This window comes from Colias eurytheme, chromosome 30 (assembly GCF_061535395.1).
Source record: "Colias eurytheme isolate Ceu_HAF_F1 chromosome 30, ilColEury1 Martin Lab GWU primary, whole genome shotgun sequence".
Lineage (NCBI taxonomy): Eukaryota > Metazoa > Arthropoda > Insecta > Lepidoptera > Pieridae > Colias > Colias eurytheme.
In genome coordinates, this window is record NC_143009.1 from 2987584 (window position 1) to 3009253 (window position 21670).

General features: G+C 34.5%; 1 protein-coding gene across 1 annotated transcript in view; it reads right to left on the reverse strand.

The window, feature by feature from the left end:
* Positions 1-1329: 1329 nt before the first annotated feature.
* ACC (acetyl-CoA carboxylase) overlaps positions 1330-21670 on the reverse strand; it is a 55040-nt gene continuing 34699 nt past the window's right edge. Inside the window, exons 28-50 of the mRNA XM_090118630.1 lie at positions 21232-21442; positions 20538-20630; positions 19787-19944; positions 18844-19024; positions 18432-18547; positions 16355-16475; positions 15835-15931; positions 15261-15367; positions 14756-14857; positions 14157-14259; positions 13430-13530; positions 12926-13096; positions 11947-12166; positions 10955-11093; positions 10386-10599; positions 9666-9852; positions 8991-9118; positions 8318-8432; positions 7609-7786; positions 6974-7089; positions 6313-6405; positions 2568-2662; positions 1330-1792 (exon numbers count right to left, since the gene is read on the reverse strand). Of these exons, the coding sequence (XP_089974756.1) occupies positions 1352-1792; positions 2568-2662; positions 6313-6405; positions 6974-7089; positions 7609-7786; positions 8318-8432; positions 8991-9118; positions 9666-9852; positions 10386-10599; positions 10955-11093; positions 11947-12166; positions 12926-13096; positions 13430-13530; positions 14157-14259; positions 14756-14857; positions 15261-15367; positions 15835-15931; positions 16355-16475; positions 18432-18547; positions 18844-19024; positions 19787-19944; positions 20538-20630; positions 21232-21442 (3487 nt within the window). The 3' untranslated portion in view covers positions 1330-1351. The remainder of the gene's footprint in view (positions 1793-2567; positions 2663-6312; positions 6406-6973; positions 7090-7608; positions 7787-8317; positions 8433-8990; positions 9119-9665; positions 9853-10385; positions 10600-10954; positions 11094-11946; positions 12167-12925; positions 13097-13429; positions 13531-14156; positions 14260-14755; positions 14858-15260; positions 15368-15834; positions 15932-16354; positions 16476-18431; positions 18548-18843; positions 19025-19786; positions 19945-20537; positions 20631-21231; positions 21443-21670) is intronic.

Here is a 21670-nt window from a genome sequence, read left to right on the forward strand (position 1 = left end):
TATAAATAAATGAATTTACGCAAACATTCTAACCGTGTCTCGGAGTTAGAGCAAAGCTCTCACATTAGATATGCGCTTCATATAACCCTTAATAAAATAATATTGCTCTTGCAAATGCGTTTTCTGGAATGTTTAAAATTGTACGATATGATTTTACAGAATTAACTCTAAATAATTAATAATACTAACTGTCGGTTAGTTGCTAAAGGTAATTGAAATGAGCAGTGTCAATTATCTCTATAATGTAAAAACTTGTGTAATGAAATAAAATAATGTTTTTTTGAGCTTTTTTACTGATGAAGAAATAGAATTGCTGTTAAACGCACAGTTTCATATCGAATATATGAATTCGCGGTGGTTTCGTGAAATACAATGCTATTGTTTACGATATTTATGTGATTAAAGCTGAGTAACTAAAATACTGAATGTATCAAATCTTTCAAGCAATATTCGAGTTAGATCGTAACAAAGAAAAACTATTAGTCGACACGAACGCGATGCGAACGTATTTTTGGTTCAAAACCTCATAGCATAACGAAAGGGTGAACAAATAAGTGGAACCGTCAGTATCACTATGTAAAAAAATTGTCAAAACTCAAAATCTACCCAGTTTTGTATGATTTACGCATAAATAATAAACAGACAAACTAAAATACTGAATTTTTCAAATCTGTCAAGTAGTTTTCGAATTACATTGCGATAATTAGGTAATGATAAATCGAATTATGTCTCAACGAGAACTTCATAGGATGGGAAAGGAAAGGGTGATCAAATAAAACAACTCTCATATAAATCTATACTAATATTATAAAGCTGAAGAGTTTGTTTGTTTGTTTGAACGCGCTAATCTCGGGAACTACTGGTCCGATTTAAAAAATTCCTTCGGTGTTAGAAAGCTCATTTATCGAGGAAGGTTATAGGCTATATATCATCACGCTACGACCAACAGGAGCGGATCCACGGGGGTGAAACCGCGGGGAGCAGCTAGTAGTAAATACACATTATATTCCAACTTTTATACAGATCTATACTAATATTTTAAAGCTGAAAAGTTTGTTTGAACGCGCTAATCTCAGGAATTACTGGTCCGATTTGAAAAATTCTTACGGTGTTAGATAGCCCATTTATCGAGGAACGCTATAGGCTATAATATATCATCACGCTACGACTAACAAGAGCGGAGTAATGCGGGTAAAAGCGCAGCTATTTTATTTATGATTACTCGGAGATAGGAAAGGGAACAAATAAAACAATGTCATAACATAAATAGTTTATTGTGCGGCGGGTCTACTCGGGGATAGGAAGGAAAGGACAAATAAAACACCATCATAACATAAATAATATATTGCGTCTACTCAGGCAAGTGCAGCGGGTCGAGCTGAGCCAGTTCCCGCAGCAGCTCGTGGCGTGCGGGCGGGGCCAGCTCGGCCAACAGCGCGGCCACAGCTCGCAACGCGGCGTCACGCTTCACACAGCGCAAGTTGCGTTCTAACACCGAATCCGGATCAGCTGATTGTTTCTCAAGCCAAGTGCACACTGCTTCGTTATCGTGTTCCCAGCGGTGGGCGTGGGGTTCCCCGCGATCCTCCCCGAACCAGCGCCGCAGTGTGGCCGCCGCAGCCCCTTGCCCCGCGGCTTCTACCCGCCGCTCCTGAGCAGCCTGCAGTAACAGCCTGCGCAGGCGCCAGTGCAGTGTGCAACGGGCTTTACGCCACGGAACAACGTCCGATATGCAGCCCTTCTCGAGCATGCGCTCCGCGGTATCGTGTAGACCCGCGAACTGCACCGCGATCTGTTATGAAATTAAATGATTTAAAGTGAAAACTTCTTTAGCGTTGAGCACTTTCTGTAATGGGTATAAAATCTTAAACTCGCGTCAGGACACGTGACCTGTGTATGTGTATAAGATCTTGTACTATATCTATTTTTCAATGATGGTTTTAGAATATCTTGTACCGCTGACGATATTGAATAATACTTTTGAAAATCTATAATTGAAAATAAGCTAACAATGACAATATGTGAACCAAATTATACCAATTAAATGCCCCATATACCACCAAATATGGATAACCTAAGGAAAACAATTCCGACAGTCTTGGTATAGTATAGTAGTAAATTTATGAGCGTAAAATTGATTTAAGAGGGGATAATATGTCCAGGGTTCGATTCTCAGTGGGGACAAAAAATACGCCTTTCTGCCAGGACACAGAAGGCTGATCACCTATTTGTCCGTAAAGAAGATAAATTTGTGACAGGTGGGGACTTTATTTCAGCAAAAAACAAATTACAGTTAGTTTTTATTACATACAAAATTGCTGTATCTTATTGCTTACATAGTCTGAAAAAAAAAAAAAACATTTGCAAAAAACAACTTTTAATATACTAAATCAAAATCCGTTCAGAGGTTTTCCGTGAAAGAGTAACAGACATACATAAATCCATCCTCACAAACTTTCCCATTTTTTTTTATTGTCGATAGGGAAGAGCTTGACCACAATCTCACCTGATAAATATTATATAATAAGTATTATATTAATATTGATTTATTTGTATAAATAACTTACCTGGTGGTAAACAGGAGCCAATTCCTTTTCCCTAGCCTTAACTTTCTTCTCGGCCGCTTGTAAATCACTATCCAATTCCCTTATTTTAGTTTCAGCTGCGAATAAAAACATTTAATGTGAATAGAAACATATTATTATTTATTTGAAAATTATCAAAAATAGACAATTTTTTTTTACTGCAATATATTGAACTATATTAGTGACCGTAAGTTTTTTCAACCGACTTCAAAAAAAGGGGAGGTTCTCAGTTTTTGCATTGTCTTTTAAGTTGTTGTTTGTTGTCATGTTGCATTTTCTTTTAAGTTTTTTACCACAGAACTTTTGACTGAGTAAACCGATTTTAATGATTCTTTTTTTATATGATAGCTGGTTTATTCCAATTGGTCCCATTTAAAATTTTGTCTAGTTCTGACAATTTGTATGCGGTTAAGATTTTTGTCAATATATATATATATATATATATATATATATATATATATATATATATATTTATCCCTCAAACAAACAGCCGTCCTCTGAAGACAAAAATGCATTTAAACTGGCGTCCACCTGCTTTTGGCGTCCGAATACTGGACGCCACTTTGATAGCCAGTGGCATTTACGTCCTATTGGTCCTAACAAACCGTAGGACAAATATCGATAGATGCCAAAATATCGCTTAAATGGCTGCAATAATATATTAAAAAGTTCGAGAAGAAATCTTAGCGCAGATGAGGCGCTGCTGTCGCGCGTATATTTACAGTCGTATAACTCGGGGATTTCCTGACTCCGACTCCGCGTATTTGGCGTCCACAACTGCGACGTTGCCAGCTCGTTCGCAACATTAGATCACAATCATAATATTTACCACTGACTGCAATATTCGCCGTAGGAGGTGTACGCGTTGCGTATCATTAGGAGCCCGAGTTTGCTGATGATAATGCTGCCAAAAATGTTTAGTAAATCCATATCTATACATATAATAAAAAACAATATGGGATTTACATGCCTGAAATAAAACAATTTTAAAGTGAAACTTTTATTACATCATCTCAAACTTTTTGGTCTGTGTAGCGCATGTCGCGTGACGGTCGGCTGCCGAGTAGGTATAAAGCAGTGTTCGGAAAGTTTCACTTTTACCGTGGTTTCATAAAACCACACAACATTTTTTTTTTTAATTCATTTACATATTTTATTTTATAATAAAATCGTAGGAAAGTCAAAACTGTACATTGAATAATTTTTTAAAATAATACTTGAGGCGTGATCTACAATCGATATAAAAGCCAAAAATATAGTTTTTAGAATTTTTGTCTGTTTGTCTGTATGTACTATGTACGTCCGGGATAAACTCAAAAACTCCTGCATGGATTTACTTGAAATTTTGCATGAATATTACTAAGAGGTCGGGCTATAGGCTACATATTATCAAGCTATCACCTACGGGGCAGAAGAGTTCGTTTGTTTGGTTGAACGCGCTAATCTCAGGAACTACTAGTACGATTTGATTAATTTGATTCTTTCAGTGTTGGATAGCTCATTTATTGAGGAAGTCCAAAAGCTATATAATATATCACGCTAAAGCTAATAGGAGTGGAGCAGTAATGAAAAATGTTACCAAATTGGAGGAAATTTAAGCGACGGTAGTGGGTGAAATTCTTTATAAGCCATAAGATTTAAAGCGAAAAGACCACGAACGTAACTTTCAGTTAATATAACAACATCTATACTTATAATAAATCTGTAGAGAGGCCAATTCTGTACATGAAATATATTTAAAAAAAAGCTATGAAGGGGTGATAAGGGATCGCTACTGATGCCAAAAATGCAATCAGTAAAATTTTTGTTTGTCTGTCTGTCTGTCTGTCTGTCTGTCTGTCTGTCTGTCTGTCTGTATATTCGTTATAGAAACAAAAACTACACGACGGATTTTAACGAAATTTGGCACAATTATTCTTCATACTCCTGGGCAGGTTATAGTAAAAGAATCATGTAAATCGGTGTAGAAACACCAAAGTTATACATGAAATACGCTATAAGTCATCGCGCGTGAATTACATGCCATAAGGATTATTTTTGTGTATCAGTTGCCGCGTTCGACGCGCTTCGCGGCGGGAGCTATAAAAAGGCGGCGGGTCTGCACCCGTTTCGCGTTGTCACGGCATCACGTGTGAACGGCTGAACCGATTTCGATAATTCTTTTCTATTATATTCCTTGAAGTACGAGGATGGTTCTTATGTAGAGAAAACGTAAATATGTACCACGGGCGAAGCCGGGGCGGACCGCTAGTAATTAATATGTTTATATTGAACGGACGTACAATAGCTTTATACGGACGGCCAATAGCTATATACAGACGCTCAATAGCTATATATACGGACGTCCAATTGCTATATTATACGAATGTTCAATTCAAATCTAGTGGGATATTCTCAAAATCTTTCTTCTTCTCTCTAAAAATATTTCTTCCTACTAAATGCCAATAATTCCCATTGATCCCTGGGAAATCTGTGGGGACAAATGGGAATAATCCAATATGGTGCAAGTGATGCAACACGATTGGTAACAGTATTTCCATCATACAGTAGCTTGTTAGTAGCCAAACAGTACTGCCGCAAATAGTGCCGTATTTTTACAATTAAAGTAGTCAGGTTATTGAACGTCCGTATATAGCTATTAGGCGTCCGTATATAGCTATTAGGCGTCCGTATATAGATATTGGACGTCCGTATATAGATATTGGACGTCCGTATATAATATTTGACATCCATATATATAATATTGGTTCAGGCCATGGTAGGATACAATCCCGATTTTTATCATACCTATATATACCTATTGACCCACAAATGAAGTTATTACCTACCTACTTGTCTTAAATTTATAAAAAATAGACAAGATAAACATGTACATAATTAAATGCTTGTTATTTTAGCAACTAACTGCGATTTTTCATGTAAAAATTACAGACAGGAGCTTAATTTTCTTTATCTTATTATAAACTACTAGCTGCTCCGCGCGGTTTCACCCCCGTGACTCCACTCCTGTTAGTCGTAGCGTGATGATAGCCTATAACCTTAATCGATAAATGGTCTGTCTAACACCGAAAGAATTTTTCAAATCGGACCAGTAGTTCCCAAGATTAGCGCGTTCAAACAAACAAACAAACTCTTCAGCTTTATAATATTAGTATAGATTTGTGTACTAAACTTTATCAAAATCCATTGTTACTAATACGTGTAGATAGAGATTATTTTTTAATGATATAAAAATAATGTGCATCCGTATATGTATAGATCTGACTAAATTGGTATAAATGAAAAGACAAGCGTTAATAAAAGAAAGATATAGTAAACCGAAATCTGGCAACGTCGCACTCACAAATGCCGTTCATGCTATCAATGAGGACGCTAGATAGTCGATGCAATAGGTAAATCACGATCAATATATCCAGGACGCCTATAATTTATGACCATGGTTCGGGGCTCAAAAATGTTGCGGCACGAACGCAAGAAGAATATCGCGAAAAATTTAATTATCCGTAAATGACGTACCCCACGGAGCTGGCTATTGAAAAACTAAGCAATATTCATTAACACATGTTAAAAAAAGCAAGCGAAACTGGGGGACGTCGTAATGATGCACGACGTGCATGACGCCAAAAAGATTGTATGATGTAAATATATATATATATATATATATATATATATATATATATTTAATAATAATTAGATTAATTTCTATTATATTAATATTATACTTTACCCTGTCCACCCGCATCCGTCCTTATAAGAACATCATCTATAGACCCTCTTCTATCTAAATTCTTTGATAACTCCTTAATTTGTTCCTTAATTTCTGTAATAATAAATTAAAATATTAAAATCATATTTGAGAATTAAAAGTGAAATTTAAATTTTAAATATCGTAAATCATACATACACACATTCTTTATTTCTAAATTCTATATATTATATAATATTATGTTTAAAAAACTTTTTTTTTTTTACAAAATCCATAATTATTGTTCTCACATCAAAACGCAAAAGTTAATTCAAATTTCAGTAACTGAATGCAACAAGACCTTAATAATTATTAGTAAAGCAACATCTCCTTGACAAATTTTCCAAATTACCAGTTAAAAAAAGTATTAAAAAATTCTACTGTTTTTTTTTTTTAATATAAAAGTGAATCCCATGTAGTGGGGTAAGGGGCAGATGCATTATACATCTGTTTCACTGATCGATTTTCTTTAGGGATAATTAGGTGATCAGCCTTCTGTATCCTGCCAGACCGAGACATTTTTTTCTTCGTCTCCACCGGGAATCGAACCCAGGACCCCTCGGTGCTACGCTCACGCGTCAACCACTGTACCAAGGAGGCGGGTGGTTTTTTTAATATACTACGCATAAAACAATATATTTACCAGCTATCCTTGCGTCCAATCTTAACAATTCTGGATCCAAACGGTGCATAGTTTTCAATATGTCCCTCTGTTTGAATTTCACCTCGACTATACCCTCCGGTTCTAACACACCACCCCTGTAAAATTATAATAATTTAAAACTATTACAGTTTTAATTTAAAAAAAAAGTCAAGTCAGACTCGCGACACCATTGCTTCCGTTAAAAAAGCAGCTGCAAAAAAAAAGTCACCCATCCAATTTACGATGGTACCAGCCGTTGCTTAACCTCTTGACTTAAACAGAAATACAATTTCATCCCTAAAAATTTCACAATAGGGCGGAAAGTTTGTATTGACTAAAGATTTTATCATACTTCTTTCATTTACTTTATGATTTTGAATAAAAAATCTAGTTTAATAACGGGGAAACAATAGAGTTTGTTTATGCGTGACTTGCGTGTGATTTAATTGTGACTTTTGCGTGATTTATTTTTTAAATGAAAATTGTTAACTATTTTAATAATAATATGACTTTTGCGTGATTTATCGTGACTTTAGCGTGATTCATGGTGACTTTTGCTTGATTCATGGTGACTTTTGGGTGATTCATGGTGACTTTTGCGTGATTTATGCGTCACTTATACTTGATTCACTTACTTGGCCTCAGTATCGGCGTACATCTCCATCTTAGCGCTGTTCACGCTGGGGTCGACCACGGCCCATGCCCCACCTCGTAGTTCTGCCCCCGGGGGTATGTACACTATCACTGGGGCAGTCGCATTGCGTAAAGCGCGAACTATTTCCGCGCCGAACTTGAGTATTTGCTCGTACATGTCTAATAATATAAATGAGTGAAAATATAAGTGGGTATTAAAATATTATTAGAAAGGCCTTTGCCAAGTTTTTTGATAGAATTACTAAAATACGTAATTAATTTAAAGTTACTATATATAAAATTGAGATCATTGTTGGTATTGTCTTGTTTTATTTATAATCAACGAAGGGGAATCTCACAATTCAGAGAAAAACTATTACATAATATTATCGAGCTCTTCAAGCACACTCTGATATCTTAGAGAAAATCTTAATTCTTAATCTTAATATTAAATATAAATCTCGTGTCACAATGTTTGTCCTCAATGAACATCCTAAACCACTTAACCGATTATAATAAAATTCGCACACCATGTGCAGTTCGATCCAACTTGAGAGATAGGATAGTTTTAAGCGGACGAAGCCGCGGGCGGAAAGCTAGTTTTTTTTATTTAAAATAAAGGCACAAATGCACCGATAATTCTAAAATACTTGATTAGTAAAGGCAAAAGCACAGATACAAATTGCACAGATAATCACAGATTATACATACCTTTCTGACCACCGCTGAAACCTCGCCAATTGGCGAATATGAAGATGGGCAGATTTTCCCGGGAGAAATCGTTAATGGCTTGCGACGTTTTGTACGCTGAGTCCGGGAACCAAACCTGGGAAATTTCATCAACACCATCATTATTTATTTAAACACACACATAATTACAGTTTTCCAATTCGATAGAAGTATCAAAATTTTATTTATTACATTCGATTTTATAGCATATTACATTATAGTACATGAAATATAAGTTCCCAAACAGATCGAAGTGTCATAAGAACAATGTCAATCAAATTGAAATATGGGTTTAAATAAATAAATAAAATCTGATATTCTGAACTTTAAAATGTCGTCATCATCATTTTATGTTCTTTTTCAGTAGCACATATTGTACGATCTTATAAAATTTCATGGCAAGAGGTACACAAAAATCGTAAAAAAATTGGTTGTCTGGAAAGTCGGTTTACTGACGATAGTTGAACGTGACAACGTCCGATTGTGCTTCTTTGTCGCTCGTTCCGCGCTCTCGCTTGCACTTCAAGCCTTACATGGAACGCCTCAGAGCGAGGTAACGCCACATGAGTCATATTTTTCGTGTGTGCAGCCGGCTCTATCGAATCATAAGACGTTGTCACGTCATAAAACACTCGGTGTAAAACTATTTATTTACCTGACCAGCCTGTTGCAAAGTTTTCGATTCCGAGTCCAAATTAGCCGGATCAGCGGGTAAAGTGAATTCCACTGTGCGTGTCTCCACTGCTATCACTCCCACTGGTATACCGCCGAGACGGGCACGACCTGGGAAATAGTGTTTTAGTTAGTTTATTTAGAAGGTAATTGTATTTATTTTGTTGTCTTAAATATTTATGTTGTGTATATATGTACTTTATATGTACAAATGGTGTATAGAATTATGTTTGTTATGGTGTAGTGTAGTGTTGTAGTGTAGCGTGGTGTAGTGTAGCGTGTTATTGTGTAGCATGATATAATATATCATGATATAATACAGGGTGTAATCGTTAATTGTGCACAAGCGATTATTCCGAAAATATGGCAGATATCAAAAAACTTTAAACTGATATCGAAAGTACGTACGTTTAGATATTTCTCGTTTTATTTAAAAAAAATTATTATAGCCATTTTACTCATTAGGTTAAGTACTTTCGATATCAGTTTAAAGTTTTTTGATATCTGCAATAGTTCCGGAATAATCGCCTGTGCACACTTAACGATTACACCCTGTATATCATGATATAATGTGGTATAGTGTATCATGTTATAATATAGAGTGTTGCAGTGTAGCGAAGTGTAGTGTAGCGTATTTTTTGGTTTTTTTAACACTTACCAGTGACCACAGTCTGTGCCCAGGGCTTCATAAGCTCATCAAACGAGCCCACATCAAAGAATCCCGGTTTTCCCGGCTCACCGGTCAGCAATAGACGGGGATCGTACGCGGTACGTGGAGGATACCATTCTACTGGCCGGTCTATTGGGTCTGCTGGACGTATTATTGGTACCATGCTGAGTTTGTCCTAAAAGAAATGATATCAAATGTATTATTTATTATCTGAGTTGTTTGTTCAAATTCAAATATTTTATTCCATGAACATGGATACAATTCTGGTGTTATACAATAATGAGGTCCAGCCATATCCTACCCGTCAAGGCATATGGAATTACAATTATAAAATACCAATTATAATTTTATCCTAAAGTTCAGTACCCATTAACAAATAAAGATATTAATGAATTTGATGTAATTTATCAAATTCATTAATATCTTTATTTGTTGTCTCTCTGTAAATCATTAAACTAATTCAGTAATAAATAAATATATTTTTATGCATTATTCGACTTTCAAATTAGGCGTTGTTACTTAATGTGTCATATCCTAAAATATTACACTACAAATAATTTCTTTCATTTGATCCATAAATGAAACAATTTCCTTACCTTAAATTTATTTGATTTTTCAATTAGGTATTGTTACTTTGCTTACTGCCTGCCTAAAGTGTCTCTAAAGATGATTACCCTATTTTCTCCCCAAAAATCTCTTTTTCCTTACCTTAGGTATATAAGAGAGCCATTTAACAGTCCTCCTTATAGCTTCCAAGTCGGTAGGAGCCACAGCATGAGAGACGCCATTGTTGTGCATTATTTGAACACCGCCCAGTTGGTTATTACTAGCGTACACCGGTTTACCGAGCACTTTGTTAAGTGCCATATATCCCGTTAGGATAATGTAGGAGGACTCCACTTGGATTACTCGGTGACCAAGCCTGGAGGAAGACAATCGAAATTATTAATTTTATTAAAGGTAAGGAAAGGTCTGTTCCATTGATAATTAATGCTTATCGTTATTTTGTTTTATATCTGAGAAATTTCTGTAATAAATAAACATGTTTTGATATCACAAAATAATGTTAATCGATTTGAATTATTTCCCCAACACATAGAAAATGTTTGTGAAGAGAGTGATATACAGTGTGTCCGAAAAGTTCGTCATGATACGCATTTTATTCGTTTTCATAGATGACGCTATATTAAAAATGTGACATGAAAACTGCTGCTATTTTTCTTTAACTACGCAGACAAACCTGCGAGTTTATAACTAGTTTACAAGTATATACATACCTAACAACATAAGCCCCGATGCCGATGGCCCTACAAGTGACGACGGACATAGTGACTATATCCTCATACGCCTTCGCAGTTTCGCCCGCTATCAGACCCGCGTCTCGGAGACATTCCACGCCCAAACCGTCTTCTTTTCCTGATAAATTATATAACATTATCATCTTAATATATATAAATCTCGTGTCACAATGTTTGTCCTCAATGGACTCCTAAACCACTTAACCGATTATAATAAAAATCCCACACCATGTGCAGTTCGATCCAACTTGAGAGATAGGATAGTTTAAACATGTAGGTACCACGGGCGAAGCCGGGACGGACCGCTAGTTATATTATATGATAAAGTAAATATACAGTCTACAGATTACTTTTCACTTAAGACTGTTTTCTTTATTAAATGACAGTTAAAGTGATACCTTTGCTAAGTCACACTGTATGATTATGACATTATTTCTCGGTAAGATATATGCACCAAAAAGTTATATCTTGTAGAATAGATTTCTCTGTCCTTTATTAAAACACATTCGTTAGTTTAAATTGTTTAAAAAAAAAACAATCAATTAATAAAGATAGGATATTATATTGTATTTAACTTTTGGTCACATAATTATATTAATATAAAAGGAAAAAAATATATATCGATGTAAAAATGTATACGAGGAAACAAAAGGAGAGACATATAAAAGATAAAAAGACAATAGTGATGGTAATTATTTGGGGCCCCAATACTTAATAAGCAGTCCAGAAGCGCCTTAATCAAGGGCCCCAAACTTAATCGTCTCAATAGATGGCGCGCGGTGTGTCCCTTAGACACATAAAACTGAAAGAATAGAATAAATTTGATCGCTCTGGCGGGTCACGAGTGGTTGAGTTGGTCAAGCATCCGCCCCGGAATGGCGCGAAAGGATGCGGGTTCGAGTCCCGCTGAGTGATCAAATTTTTTATTTGAATGCCATAAAACCAAAAATATCAATCGGCCCCAAGCTTACCAATAATATCAGTAATCCTATACCGCGCCTCCCCTTCATCGTCTATAAGCTGCGTTTTCACGGAGCCCTGGGGCCCCAAGCGGGAAAACGCTTCAGGGCTCAGGTATAAGTACCGGAAGCCCCGTTCGGGCCTCTCAGGGTCGACCCACGCTACTTTGAACTCCGCCTTTACTTCCTCGGCGACTCCGATACGGGCCCCGGAGTTAACGCTCACGTATACCTGTAATATAAAGTTTATATTAATACTAGCTGTTGCCCGCAAAGATAAATTTTCATCGTACAATCTTTCATCCCCTATTATACCCCTTTAGGGGATGAATTTTCTAAAATCCTCAGGGGATACCTACGTTATGACATCTACCTGCATGCCAAATTTCAGCCCGATACGTCCAGTGGTTTGGGCTGTGCGTTGATAAATCACTATATCAGTCACCTTTAAGTTTTATATATATCTATAATATATAGATTTTTTGCAAGTACATATATGATATAAGTATAAAATTATGCGATAGAATATGATAGTTTATGTTAAAATAGCTGTGAACAAAGTTATGAAAAAAAAATATACCGGCCGAATTGATAACCTCTTCCTTTTCTTTGAAGTCGGTTAAAAAGAAACTCAGTGCAATAAATGAAATCTTTTAATTGAGTTTACAGCAGCAAACTCGTTTCTTTCGTTTCGTTTATAATATATTCTTATTAGGATTATATTTTTGCAAATTTATAAAATAAACGTGTATGTTTTGTGAGCTCCAAAACAGCTGTTAATTAATAATTGTTATCTAGTTGAAATAAGAAAAAAAATATGTGCTTTATAAAACAAACAAAAGAATAGTCTGGCAAAACGTATTCATAAACTAAAATTAAGTGTGGCAAGATTGAACCATTTTAAGTGACCAGATTTCAGTAAAATTTCAACTTCATAGAGGTGATACGGACAAACTAACAACCATACAACTTATTTTTTCCTCCAACTTACCCTAGGTATCTTCAACTCCCTTGCATATTCGGACGCCCTAAAGTACACCCAATCTTCCAGGGGTCCAAACGACCCCATATAATGTGTTAGGTCATTCGCTATGAGGATAATATCTCGACCATCTGGGTATTCCGGCGTGAAAAGGGTTAACCGCCATGCTACCATGCCAACCTGCAAATATAAAAAATATTGGATTACGGGCCGATTTTTTATTTGTTTTAAAGTGAAACGCATCAAATATGCCTTCGTGTGTGTAACGTATTATTTGTGTTATTTGTGCAATATCGTAATATTGCACAAATAACACAAATAATACGGAAAAGTGACTTACATAACTTTTCATCGGTAAGTACCTAACTAGATAATAATTTTTAAAACTTAGAGCAAAAAAATGGCGCACAGATTTTGTTCGTGGTGTCTCCTCCATACGTAGTAATAATTTCTCAATGGTATATACACGTATTTTAAACGAAAAATAAATAAATAAATTACACATATACTCACAGTATTCTGTCCCGGTAACCTAGTGACCTCCACCAGTCGTCTCTCGCCATCATTATCCAAAACCAACTCGACTAGACTTATAACATTGTCTGGTTGAGGTCCTGTAATGTATGGTTTATGGTTTAAATTTGTTTGTTTGTCAGTTTGTTGAAGTGAAACTTCGTAAGTGAAAGTAGTGTCGTGGCAATACCGTCATGTCTAACAGGTTTCCGCCCGCGGCTTCGACTGCGCAGTCAAAGAAAAACCCGCATAAATAAATAAATCCTTTATTTGCATTTAAACATGGTATTTTAGGGTGTTATAACTTACAATATAATATTACAGCATATTTAGCCGTTATATAACAGCGTGCAAATTATTTTATTACATATCTATAATCAGTGTCCAACTTATTTGTCATTCATTCACATTATTCATTAAACAATACAAATTTCAAAATTTATTATAACATACATTATAAAAATCAAGTCACAAATATACAATCTCATTCATGAGTATAGTTCCCGTTCCCGTGGGATTTCCGGGTCATGTTCCCGGGATAAAAAGTAGTATGTCCTTTCTCGGATATCAAAATATGTCCATACCAAATTTCATGAAAATTGGTTCAGTAGTTTAGGCGTGATTGAGTAACGGACAGACAGACAGAGTTACTTTCGCATTTATAATATTATATATATATTAATTAATTAATTAATTAATTAATAGTATGGATTTGTTCCAAACTTACCATCAACCATGCCCTCTTCGATATATTCCTTCCATTGCTTTTCAACCGCTTGTCGGAACATGTCTGGAATGTCGTATACGTATGTTGTGCCCTGCGACGTTGCCTGTAAGAAAAAATAAATAAAAATATTGATTTTTTTTATAAATAGAGAAAAGGATGGCAAGAACAGTATATATAAAAGATACATGGTTTTCTTCTTAAAAAAATTGAAATAAAAGCAAAAAAAATATACCGGCCGAATTGAGAACCATCTCCCTTCTTTTGAAGTCGGTTAGAAATAGCAAATATAAAGTTATTACGCCATTAGATAAACTGGGTATTTTGAATTTAATTCCATGTCAAAAATAAGGCATAAATAGATTCATGGTCTCTTTTTGTGAAAAACATAACACATTTGAATAGTAATATTTTCACTGTCAGTCAGTCAGTCAGTCAGTTACCTTTTAGTTATATACTTATTTAGATTAATCGCGTTTAAAATCAGTTAAAATCTTTAAATTCTACAAAAAGATTATTAGTCTCTTCAGGAAATCAAATTCACATATATTAGTCCACTCCTTTCTGAGATCAAGCAGAACATACATACAAAAAATACTAACCAAAAACCTCTTTTGCTGCAAGTAATCCTTAGTTACATATGGAGTTGAAATCGGCAAACCGTGCATTGGTCCCTGTTTAGGGCCGTATGATTGGAATATTATCTGAAATGCGGAATAATATTATATATCAGTTTATTTAGATTAGTAAAGATGAAAAAGAGAGAGGAATGAAAAGAGAAGGAATTTATTACTTATCAAGGTAAATCTAAACATACGACAGAAATTTAAACTCAAGTTAAAAACAACAATAAAAATTAACTCTTAAATAGGTCTTGTAAATGGTTACATATACGTATACACAAAAATATATAAAAATTTCTAATGTTTGGTTATCACAGTGCAGTGAATAAAAAAATGTCATGTTCGTTAATTACATACTTATAAGAATAAAGTAAGTATAACACATTATTTGTTTGTTAAAATTTAAATTAATATCGTACCCTAAATAAATTATTAGTATATACCACGCTATTTTTTTAAATAAAATACATATAATTAAACTCACCACACCAGTCTTAGGATCTGAAACCTCTTCATATGTAGATATGTCCAGTGTATACCCGGAACCGTTGGCCAGACAGAGACGAATATTCTTCGTTGGTAGTCCAGGACCTGAATGTAAATGTATGATACATTATAAAGCTAAAGAGTTTGTTTGTTTGCTTGTTTGAATGAACTAATCTCATGAACTACTAAGTGTTAGATAGCCCAATTATCGAGGAAGACTATAGGCTATATATCATAGTTACTGTACCAAAATAAAATAAAATAAAAAATAAATCAAGCTAAGACGAAAAGGAGCGGAAAATGCGGGTAAAACCGCGGGGCACAGCTAGTTGTAAATAAACAGAATTCTAACAGTAAAGTATATAGAATATACGCTATAAAACACACAGACTTAAATAAATTTCAGGGAGTCATCTGATAAATAAAAAAAAAATAATAATAATAGTGTATATTTATTCCTCAAAAATAATATTCTGCCAATATTATTTTTAAACGAATTTTAGTTTCAATTTTCTCAGTTTACTTCACAAAGAAAAACATGCAAAAAAATAACTTATTGTAAAAAAACTTACCAACTCTCAAAGTGAATCTAATTTCGGCTTGTAAAACTCTCAGTTTCCACAACCTTGGTCCGTACCTCATTACCATGCCAAGTACGGATTCTTCAATCTGCGAAATATTATTATATTGTAATATATATTTGTATTTTATATAAGGAAATCATTTAAGAAAACGTTAAGTAAATATTAGTCGTCTTACACGATTCATAATTTAAGATAGGCTGAAGAATTTTAAGGATTTTGAATATTTAAAAAAAAAATAAAAAGTCAAGAAATTAATTATTTCTTATAAAGTTTTAATCTTTGTTTTATTTATTCTACTGAGTGCCAATACATTGCAGTTATAATTTTTAAGATTCTCCATTTAATAAAATACTTTAAAATATGTTGTTATACATATCATATACCTTCATATGCGATTGTAAGAAATAATTTCCTGATATCGACCAAATTCTCAACATAGAGAATATACTATATGAAAAAACATTATTGCAGCATTTTCTTCTATAATTTTCTAGTTTTATAAACTGACCTTAGCAGGATCAATAAGTATAGTTGGTCCGAAATTCAAGAAAATGTGGTTACAGTCCGTTCGTTTCGCCAAATGGTGTGAGAAAGCTACTTCAAGCTCGTCCATTGCTTCCAAGAGCACTCTGAAATAAAAGTAATATATTATAACTAGCTGTGCCCCGCGGTTTCACCCGCATTGCTCCGCTCTTGTTGGTCTAAGCGTGATGATATATAGCCTATAGCCTTCCTCGATAAATGGGCTATCTAACACCGAAAGAATTTTTCAAATCGGACCAGTAGTTCCCGAGATTAGCGCGTTCAAACAAACAAACAAACTCTTCAGCTTTATAATATTAGTATATAGATTTAATTATTTGTGAATTGCCAATTTTACAGTTAGTTTTTTATATGGGGCATTTCACGCGAAGCGGACACAGTTTTCAGGGTGAGGTTTCAGATTTCGGTTATATTTTAGTATGTTACACCTGTATATATCCTCGGTATGTATACGAAATATTTTTGCATTTAGAAGCTTAGTTTTCAAAATACAGGTCTTTGAAGATGTCAGTAAGCGCGAGGTATGGGGGACTTCGAATGTAATTATCAGTTCATGAAAATTAATTTTTAAATAAATTGATGACTGAATAATATACCCCATTAAATAAACTTTTTATCCCATATTTCTAATTTCGAATTTATATTTAAATTCCTTAGAAAAATAAAAAAATATTTTTCTTTGTCATTTTTTACAAACTTTGCGTATTTTTAAATTTTTTTAAGATCATTAAATAAATGGCTTATATTATGCTTAAACTTCATGCAAAGTTCTAGAGTGGTCATCGCAGTAGTTTAGAAGCTACATGTATTATAATGTCGAAGCACGGCAATATCCCCATACTAGCGCCTAGCGCGACGCACTGCAATATGCATAGAAACGGGGACAAAAAATAAATTCGAGAAATTTGAATTAAATGAGGTGTCAACAGATAGGTCTTTAAAAATTAATTGAAGGTTTATAAATAAGTTTTATGCTAAAATTAATAATTGACGAGATATACGTATTCAAAGTCGTAAAAATGTCATATTACTTTACAGAATAATTTTTTTTTTAAGAAAACAAAAGTAATATTTTCTTGCTTGTTATTTACCACTATAAAACCTTATTTAAACCTGAAACGGTGTTATTAAATAACTATAGTGAGATAAATACTGCAGTACGGTGCGCTAACCAACTAGGCGCTAGTATGGGGATATTGCCGCGCTTCGACATTATAATACATGTAGCTTCTAAACTACTGCGATGACCACTGTAGAACTTTGCATGAAGTTTAAGCATAATATAAGCTATTTATTTAATGATCTTAAAAAAAATTAATAATACGCAAAGTTTGTAAAAAATGACAAAGAAAAATATTTTTTTATTTTTCTAAGGAATTTAAATATAAATTCGAAATTTAAAATATGAGGATAAAAAGTTTATTTAATGGGGTATATTATTCAGTCATCAATTTATTTAAAAATTACTTTTCTTGAACTGATAATTACATTCGAAGTCGCCCATACCTCACGCTTACTGACATCTTCAAAGACCTGTATTTTGAAAACTAAGCTTCTAAATGCAAAAATATTTCGTATACATACCGAGGATATATACAGGTGTAACATACTAAAATATAACCGAAATCTGAAACATCACCCTGAAATCTGTGTCCGCTTCGCGTGAAATGCCCCATATATTTAAAGCTTTGTAGATTGTTAAGGTTTTTCTATCATTTAACTTATTTTGAAGTTTTTTAAGAGATTTATTTGATTATAACTTACTCTATCTTTCTATAAAGCGGTAAATTTTTATAATTAAAATAATAGTTTCCCAATGCGTCTTTATTTTTCTACGTTCGCTTTCACTAAAAGTCAGTACGTAAAAGTCAGCTACTTTTCCCAAAAATATGGTCATATAACATGTATGTTTAAAAATATTTCTACCTCCCTTTTAAAAAAAATCTTATCATCAGAAAATACCCATGCAAAAGTATCCAAAACATAAAAAATAACTCCGCATTTTCCTAAATTTTAAATAAAATAATACACAACTATATTACCTTTCTCCCTCATTCTGCAGATATTCAAAACTAGCTTCCTTGGTGATCAAATCTTGGTGCCTGATGATGGAACGTATGAAGAATCGATAGTCGGTCACTTCCTGACCTTTCTTTACCTGTTAAAAATAAATTTCCTGTGTATTTGACTTTGAACATTACTGCTACGAAATAAGGTGTTAATTTCAATTAATGTTTCATACAATTCCACTCGGACATTTTAGACGATCTTTTTATAGGCTATTGCGATTGTTTATTTTTATTTATTGTACTTGTTCTAAGGCAGTTATTTCAGGAGTAATAACTCCAGCTGCAGTTGTTCCTGGTACAGTTGCTTCTGTATCTAATGCAGTTGCTCTTGGAGAATATTTCTCCAGGAGCAATTACTCCAGGAGTAATTACTCCATCTACTCACCTTCGCCTTGCCCAAGTACAGGTGCATCTTCTGGTTGCTGGTGGGCAGCGCCTCCAGCTCGTAGCTCCTCATGCGGTACAGCTCCAGCTGGAACGCGGAGGCCGGTTCAAGGTGACGGTATATCGTGTCCTCTTTGAACTCGTTGCGTGCGCGGTACGTGAAGAACTTGGGGAATTGACGTCTGTAAAGTTAAAAATGGTATAATTAATACATTGGTATACATTACATACAATGGTATAATTTAACAAACAACAAAATAAGATGTTTGTTTAAGGCCCGATTTTTCAATCCTTAGTTAAAACTTACCCGTCCAATAAAGTATTACACGATAACATTAAAATGTCACCTGTCAAAGAAAGGCAAGAAGAAAATATTTTTGAAATGGTAGTTTAATACGTTATTCGACGAATAAGTTTTAACCAATGATTGAAAAATCAGCCCTAAAACAATTAGAAATGCCAACTGGAGTAATTTTAATAGGTAATATTTGACAATTTACTAAAATTCAACAACGTAACCTTGTAACGACGGGCATAAAATAATATATTATTTCGTTTTGTTAGAATTGTACAATTGCGTAACTTTTTTCAATTACGATTAAATATTTATTGTAATAATGACCGAAATTAGTAATTTTAAGATTTGATTGGTATTAGTACTCTGAACATAAAAAATTGGTTGTCTTTAAAGTCGGTTTACTGACGTTAGTAGAACGTGACAACGTCTTAAGAAAATACTGATCGAGCTTCTTCAAGCCTTACATGGAATGCCTCAGAGCGAGGTAACGCCGCATGAGTCATGTTTTTTCGTGCGTGCAGCCAGCTTTATCGAATTATGAGACGTTGTCACGTCAATAAACAAATCGATACTGATTTATAGTATGCGCGTGCGCGCGTTAGAAGTGACAAAGTCAATTATGGCTAATTGGCCACATTACACTCACTTGATAAGCAACATGAAGGTAATCCTGCGTATCCTTTTCTGATGCAATTCACGCGCATGAACTCTACAGAAATGGCCGAAACGGCGGGAAACCGCACCGTCGTCTGTCTCACCCGCGTCTCGAATACCGATCATTAATATGTGTATCGGTTCGAGTGGCTAGAGCAAAGAACAAGAGCAAAATAAAAGAAAGAAAGAAAAATAATTACACCAACCATACATATTTATAAACAATTCACTACATAGTATAAAACAAAGTCGCTTTTTCTGTCCCTATATCCCTATGTATGCTTAAATCTTTAAAATTACGCAACGGATTTTGATGCGGTTTTTTAATAGATACAGTGATTCAAGAGGATGGTTTTAGTATACATATTATTTATTAGGTTTTAGACAAAGCGGGCGAAGCCGCGGGCGGAAAGCTAGTTTTAGTATAAATTAATAAAGACACATTGCCATATTTGTGTTTTATATAGTAATGCAGCATTTTCGCTATTAAATTGAAAACACCATGCACTTATCACAAAAATAGAGATCTCACTCAAAACTAAAACAAAGAATTAGAATCACTTCCAGAGCAAAAGTGCTATCAAACAATTAATTTTAACTTCAGAATCTTAACAACTATTAAAACATACCTCCAGTAGTTCAACTGTATTTCACCTAATATAGAAATTTTAAAATTTGAATTTTGTTTTTATTTTGCAAACATTTCTATTTCATACAGATATATTTAAATAAAAATTTCTTACCACATCATCTTCGACGATCTTATTATAATCAGTGCCCACATTGATACTAGTACTGTCTCGACTTTCACTGCCTTCTTGGAGCGCTTGTAAGTCCTGAAAAACAGATAAATATCTTGAATTTGATATTTTAGTTTAAAAGCATTCAATATTTTATAAATATGTATAAATTTTTCGAATCGCCTTGTGGATGGAATTATATGCTTTAAAAATTTATAAAGGGTTCATTTTATTCTTAAACTTATTCAGGTTGTGTGGCGATATTCAATAAATAACTTAAATTGTAAATCTATTTAGAAATTGTCAGATCGACCTTTTCGTAAAGAATTATTACCGTCATTTTATACATTACAATATTTAATTTTATGTTTTGTATATTTTGCGTATAGTGCGTGCGTGTGTGCGTGCATGTGTGCGTATGTGCGTGTGTTTATGCGTAAGGCCGGTTGCAGAGCTTCACCGACCATCAGTGCGTGCGTCAGTCGCGCTTGTCATATGTATGGAAATTATTATGGTCGGTCTAGCTATGAACGGTTTTATGAATTTCTATACATATGACAAGCGCGACTGACGTACGCACTGATGGTCGGTGAAGCTCTGCAATCGGCCTAAGCGCGCGTGTGTGTGTACATGTGTGTGTGTGTGTACATGTGTTTGTGTGTGTGTACATGTGTCCGTGTGTGTGTACAACACTAACCTCGCGCCTCACACTAGCCGTGCTGGCGAAGTCATGTACCAGATCGAGCAGTTCGTCCGCGTATTCTACAAAGTGTTCGAACGAATCGAACGCGGCTAGTGCACCGGTTCGATGGTGACACTTGCGTTGTGCGGCCGTGGATAGTTCAGCGGGAACACCTTCCGCGTCTGCCGCGGAGGCTAGTTCGATCTCTGATTGGCTGATTGGTATCCTAAAGAGACGTTTGATTTTAGAAAGAAGAAGTAAGACGTGTGAAGTGACCTCTGATTGGCTGATTGGTATCCTATTGTAGAACAGGTGTAGTTTTTAAATAAACGATCGATATATACAGGGTGTAATCGTTAAGTGTGCACAAGCGATTATTCCGTAACTATTGCAGAAATCAAAAAACTTTAAACTGATATCGAAAGTACTTAACCTAATGAGTAAAATGGCCATA